At 32.8% G+C, this 6,419-nt stretch overlaps 1 protein-coding gene across 1 annotated transcript; it reads left to right on the top strand.

Annotated features, from left to right (window-relative positions):
• The first annotated feature begins 2,578 nt into the window (after positions 1-2,578).
• LOC111681048 (paraplegin) lies at positions 2,579-5,466 on the top strand. Its single transcript, XM_023442764.2, has 8 exons — positions 2,579-2,758; positions 2,825-3,160; positions 3,221-3,455; positions 3,524-3,657; positions 3,728-4,264; positions 4,352-4,945; positions 5,010-5,201; positions 5,272-5,466. Exons 1-8 carry the CDS (start codon positions 2,642-2,644, stop codon positions 5,419-5,421), a joined length of 2,295 nt encoding a protein of 764 aa, XP_023298532.2. The 5' UTR covers positions 2,579-2,641; the 3' UTR covers positions 5,422-5,466.
• The last annotated feature ends 953 nt before the right edge of the window (positions 5,467-6,419 follow it).

Raw genomic sequence — 6,419 nt, 5'->3', positions numbered from 1 at the left:
AGAGTTTCATAGTTTCATGGCATTTTTCTCCAAAACAACTCAAAATATCTGTAGTTAAATTTAAGAAAAAAAATGCAATCCTCAAATGGACGACATTGTTTTGCTAACGATAAAGCAACTACATAAGATGCCTTTTTATGAGGCAATGATTTTTTTTGGCTATTTAAAGGAAGAATTTTAAGAAAAACTCTGCTTTTAATTGCAACAACTTTACTTTTCTGTCATGTCCCCTAAGGTCATTTAAGGGTCCATGGCAAGTTTCATAATGCCTTTTCAAAAAAAATAAAGCTTTTCTACATATAATTTTATAACATACCACGCATTGTGCCTCACCGTCCATGTTTTCTATAAAAAAGAAATCATTTTCCCAATTTATATCAAACATTTTGCTAGGTGTAATAAATGAGAAAAAATCATAAGCATAAAAAAATCCGCAACGTGATCTTGCTTCTACAAAAGCTAAACAGCAACTGATTTGATTTTGATCTCTGAGATCGTAACAAAGCAACAAACAAGTGGTCATTTTAGTAAAACACAGACACACTAATACACACAAGTTTATAGTGTAGGTGTGTCAACAAAGCGTCAGCAGAATTTCTTGGCCTATGCACGCGTGCATTAGAATTTCAGTTTTGCTCGTGACTGCTTTAAAGTTAACATCAGCACAATCCCCACTAAAGTGGCGTAGTGTACAAATACAGTGCGGGCTCGATTTGCGCAACTGACCGATTTGCGCAACTGACCGATTTGCGCAACAGCCCATTTTATACAGTCTTTATAATAGAAACTTTTTACAAAAAATAGTCGCGATAAGTGCAACTTTAACGTTTTTATTTCAAAAGAAACATTATATGTATATATTATGAAAGTAATTCTGATTTACAAAAATGAATCTGAAAAATACATGTCAAGTTTACACTAAGTATATTATTTGTAATACTTTTTCATTAATTTTCAATCGTTTATGCCCTTTTCGTTCATGTTTTTAATATATTTTATACTTTTTTGTTTGTTTTTTATTGTAATTATAAAATACATACCGAAATAAAAAGTTTTTGAATTGTTTTAAAAAATTTATGAATACCGATCGTATGTCAAAAAAATCAGTAATATTTTTAAAAATTATATTACAAATTAGGTTTAGACTAGAAAATTGTATTATAATACAAACATTTTTGACAAGTATGCAAGAGTGTAAAAAGCAATATTTATAAAAATAAACAATTTTTATAAAATAAAATTTAATCTAGTACTCAAAAACATACAAAGGGATAAACATCAGATTATATCATGGTAAAAATATCAAGGTAGTGTCATTCTCTCTTTTTGTCGCCATATTAACCTTCTGACGTTTTCTGGTATTTTATAAAATCGAGCTACCATACTCATTCCAAAAATACTACATATTTTGTTTATTGAAAAGTCAAATATAAAATAATTTCTCACAGATTTTTTTTGAATATAAAAAATTAAATCAAAATAATATTAAAAAAAGAAAAAAGCTAGCGCTAAAAATTTACGATATACATTACCAAGGCCACAATTTTGTACACATTGAAAGCTACAAGAGACTAAGCACTAGTAATTACCAGTTTTAAGGGCCAGCAACCAACATGCCAACACATTTATCGATCGAAGCCGCTAAGCCGCATCACTTAAATATATAATTTAGCCCCTAATCACAGTACACTGGCCTGCAAACAACGGTTTCCAGTTGTATACATAGGGCAATTTTGTGTCAAGTGACCCAACTCAAAAAATCGATTTGGATGAAATTTGCACCATGGTTAGTACTATCTCTATTAGCTCTATCGGCCAAGAACTGTCTATTATGGGACTATAAGCTCTTAAAGGAAATTGTATAAGCTTTCATCTGCGCACCAATAGTTGATAAGTTACACTCATTTGAATAAAATCCTGTATGACCAAAATGTCCAACTTTGACCCCCTCGAAGACCGGCAGTTCTTGACCGATAGAGCTGAGAATATGTGTCCTACTATTCAATAGTACTAATCTTGGTGCAAATTGCATCCAAATCGGATGATATCGATTTTAAAAGTTGGGTCACTTGACACGAAATTGCCAATTTTTACTGTGCGTTTTAGATGAATCATTCCATGTGTTACAAATGGAATGAGAAAATCTTATACATTAATTTAATATCTATTAATTACACATAAAAAATACAAAAGCCTTAAAATTGTTTCCCTTTTAATGTATGTGGCAACGACTTTTTTATTTTTACAAAAAACAAATTTCAGAAAATACCAGCAAACTTCAAAAAATTTTTTTGTGAGAGCGGAATGACACTACCTTCATATTTTTATCATGGATTATATTTATTTTTTGATTAACTGATCTGATTATTGAAGGTATTTTCAATACTCAGTATTGTAGTCTGAAGTAGTATGTAGTTTTTATTTTTCTTAATAAAATTATATTTCTGTGTGTATTTTTAATTCCCAAAATCGCTTAAATACGTATTTAGATATTTTCGATGCTAACAGACAATGCTATCTTGGCACGTCGTGTACGTCTGTATGGATGTGATGTCAATGTCAGCTGTTTTTTTTTTTCATTAAATATTTGCAGTAGTAGCGGTATGTGTAATTTCATAATAAAAAGTAGAAATTTTTAATTATGTGGAAAACGTTTCAAAAAGTAAGAAATATCAATGGTGTTGTAAATAAAACAAACTACCTTCAAATAAATCAATTTAAACCAAGAAATTTATCAACAGTTCTGTGTAGGAAACAGGTAATATTTGTTTAATTTCATTACTCTACCGCAGACAGTAAATTTGATCTTTATAACACTTTTCAGCTGAAACGTTTTGAAGATGAATATAAAGCCGTTGTTAGTTTGTTATCCAGATCTCTTGGTATAAGTCCACAAGTTGTTCGTCAATTTCATTTGGACCTATATTCTAAGTCGTCCAAGCATAATGATGATGCCGGCAAAAATGCTGAAAAGAAAGAGGGTGCCAGTGGTAAAGCTGGTTCGGAACCAAATTCATCTGGAGGACCCAATGGCAATAAAAATGATAATGACGACAAAATTAAATCAGTTTTAACAAAGACAATCATGTGGATGTTTACTATTTACATGTTTGTAGCATTTATTTCTTTGCTTATGACTCCACGTTCAGAAAGGCCAGAGGTTTGTATATGAACACAAAAAAGTTTAAATTTTGTAGTGATTCTTGATGACTTGTTTTAGGGATCAACACGTTATGTTTCATGGAATGAATTCGTACATCACATGCTATCTACGGGTGAAGTTAAAGAACTTATTATACGACCCGATATGGAAATGATTACAATAATACTACACGATGGAGCTATTGTTAAAGGAAGAAAGGTCTCGTCTACTATATTCCATATGGCTGTGGCTGATGTTTCTAAGTTTGAGGAAAAACTTCGGGATGTTGAGAAACGTCTAGGAATCAATGATGGTATTTAAATAATAATGCTATCAACCGTTTATAGATTAAAAAATGCACCGGCTTTATTTTAATTAAAGGTGTTCCAGTGACGTACGATCGTCAGAGCGATGTGACTGCGAGGATTTTATTACTTTTACTCTTCTTTGCCGTGCTCATGGCCGTTTCGTCACGTATGAAAGGAATGAAGAGCCCTCTTAGCATGGATTCATTTGTATGTAATTTATTGTAAAACCAAAATTTAAATAATAAGAATATATTTTAATTTTTCACATAATTTTTAGAGCCAAATGGGACGTGCTAAATTTACTTTAGTCGATCCTTTCGAGGGAGGTCGTGGAGTACTTTTTAAAGACGTTGCCGGCTTACAGGAAGCTAAGCAGGAAGTTAAAGAATTTGTAGACTATTTAAAAGATCCTGCAAAATATCAACGTCTTGGAGCAAAAGTTCCAAAGGGAGCTTTACTTCTGGGTCCTCCAGGATGTGGCAAAACCTTGTTAGCAAAAGCTGTGTCTACTGAGGCTCAAGTGCCATTTTTGAGTATGAATGGTTCAGAGTTTATTGAAATGATAGGTGGCTTAGGAGCAGCCCGTGTACGCGATCTTTTCAAGGAAGGAAAAAAACGTGCACCATGTATTATTTACATTGATGAAATTGATGCAATAGGTCGACAACGTTCAGGTAACGAAAGTTTCAATCAAGGCAGTTCCGGTGAATCCGAGCAGACACTTAATCAACTTTTGGTTGAAATGGATGGCATGGCGTCAAAGGAAGGAGTTTTAATGCTAGCGAGTACAAATCGGGCTGATGTTTTAGATAAGGTAAATCAATACGTTAAACTTACACATTAACGATATTGTATAATTGAAAAATAACCTTAAAAAACACTTTAAAATTAACTCTTTAAGGCCTTATTACGTCCAGGACGTTTTGATCGTCACATACTCATAGATTTGCCTAATCTTGGTGAGCGCAAAGAAATTTTCGAAAAACATTTGTCATCAATACAGCTGGATGCTGAGCCGCATACATATTCTCAGCGTCTTGCTCGATTAACACCTGGATTCTCTGGAGCTGATATTGCAAATGTGTGCAACGAGGCTGCATTACATGCAGCTCGTAATAGCCAAAAAAAAGTTAAAACAGAAAATTTAGAATATGCTGTTGAACGTTTGGTAGGCGGAACAGAGAAGCGTTCTCATGCATTGTCGCCGGTTGAACGTAAAGTCATTGCTTATCATGAATCCGGACATGCGCTTGTTGGTTGGCTGTTACCAAACAGTGATGTGTTGTTGAAAGTTACTATAGTTCCACGTACAAGTTTAGCTTTGGGTTTTGCTCAATACACACCCAGTGAACAGCAACTTTACTCTAAAGAAGAATTGTTTGATAAAATGTGCATGGCCTTAGGCGGTCGGGCAGCTGAAAATTTAATTTTCAATAGTATAACCACTGGCGCTCAAAATGATTTGGAAAAAGTTACCAAAATTGCATATTCGCAAGTGTGTTTTCATTAGTAGTTATCTAAAATCTATTAGATTAGCATTGAAATCTTTTTTTCTTTAGATAAAAAAATTTGGTATGAACGATAAACTTGGGCCAATTTACATAAGAGATGCTGAAGAAACTGGTGGTTACGATAAACCCTTCTCTAAAGCATTAGATACAATGATAGATCACGAAGCAAGAAATCTTATAGCGACAGCATATCAAAAAACAGAACAGATATTGAAGGATAATCGCGATAAGTTAGAAAAGGTATTGGTTAATAAAAATATATAGTTGAAATGGCTGTTACAATATTACTAATATATAAATCTATTTTAAGCTTGCTGAGGCTCTTCTGGAAAAAGAAACACTAAACTATGAAGAAGTTGTTAATCTTATTGGACCACCGCCTTTTGATGTTTCAAAGCGTACTATAGAACCAGTAGAATTCGAGCAAACACTTAAAAATCTAAGCGAAGATGTGAAATAATACGTTTCATTGTTATTTTATAATAAAAGTGTTTTTGTTTGTAAATATAGACGTTTTCTTATTAATATTATCTACAGTGTGTAATAATAATAAATAGATGATCTGGAGATCAACAGTAAGGCTGGCTGTTGAAAAGCGGATAATGTTTATAATTTGACATATTTTCCTCGTTATAAAATTTTGCAACAGTCAGTAACAGTCAGCACATGTAAATTACATGCATATGTATGTAAGTATGGCGGATGTCGGGCCATATTTCACACTAGCACACACATATGTATCCTTAAGGGAAAGGAATTTACAGTGATAACTGGCGATCAGTGGAGCGATGAAATTCAACATAAATATGTTTTATAAGATCCAAAATATGTCAATCTAACACTTAAGATTGGGTTATAATTGGTCTAGAAAATAAATTATGTATTTGCTTTCGAAATTATTCATTCTTAAATTCTACAGAATTTTGTCCATAATTGATACAATTTCTTATTTAAAGCCCTATTCTGAAAATTGAACAGATATATTTTTTTGAAAATTAAATTTAAACGTACTATTACCGTTACAGTTAAACTAGTGTTATCCCTAAAATGCCTTTTTAGCTGTAGCATAACATAAATATCATTACAGTCGTAATTCAGATCTGAGTTGGGGAACAACTCTCGCATCATCGCGATTATTTATTAAACGCGTTCAGGCTTGTGTTTGTTGCTGGCTTTCGACAGTTTTGCGTCTCGCTCGCACTGGTGTAGTGTATTACTTCATATAACTGTTCAAAGCTATATGTTGTCTACTTTAACTTCGTGCTTTCGTATCACCTCAAGTGAGGTTATGTTTTATTGGCGGAGACCATAGAATACTCAAACGTTTATACCCTGGTGGAGACCATTAAAACTCAACTGTTTCAACCCTGTTGGACACCATAAACTGTTTATACCCTGGTGGAGACCGTTAAAACTCTTGAAATTTACCATTCAAATTTAACTTAAGTTTTTAAAGGT

The sequence above is a fragment of the Lucilia cuprina genome, chromosome 3, assembly GCF_022045245.1.
Source record: "Lucilia cuprina isolate Lc7/37 chromosome 3, ASM2204524v1, whole genome shotgun sequence".
NCBI classification, from domain to species: Eukaryota; Metazoa; Arthropoda; class Insecta; order Diptera; family Calliphoridae; genus Lucilia; species Lucilia cuprina.
Note: the sequence above shows the minus strand (reverse complement) of the source record. Positions and strands in the feature narration are given on the sequence as shown.

What these genes read in the sequence shown, in the direction of transcription:
- LOC111681048 (XM_023442764.2), top strand. Translation starts at nt 2,642, where the DNA reads ATGTGGAAAACGTTTCAAAAAGTAAGAAATATCAATGGTGTTGTAAAT. An exon ending in CACGTTCAGAAAGGCCAGAG is followed by an intron (nt 3,161 to 3,220) that starts GTTTGTATATGA and finishes GACTTGTTTTAG; the next exon opens with GGATCAACACGTTATGTTTC. An exon ending in CCAAAATTGCATATTCGCAA is followed by an intron (nt 4,946 to 5,009) that starts GTGTGTTTTCAT and finishes TTTTTTCTTTAG; the next exon opens with ATAAAAAAATTTGGTATGAA.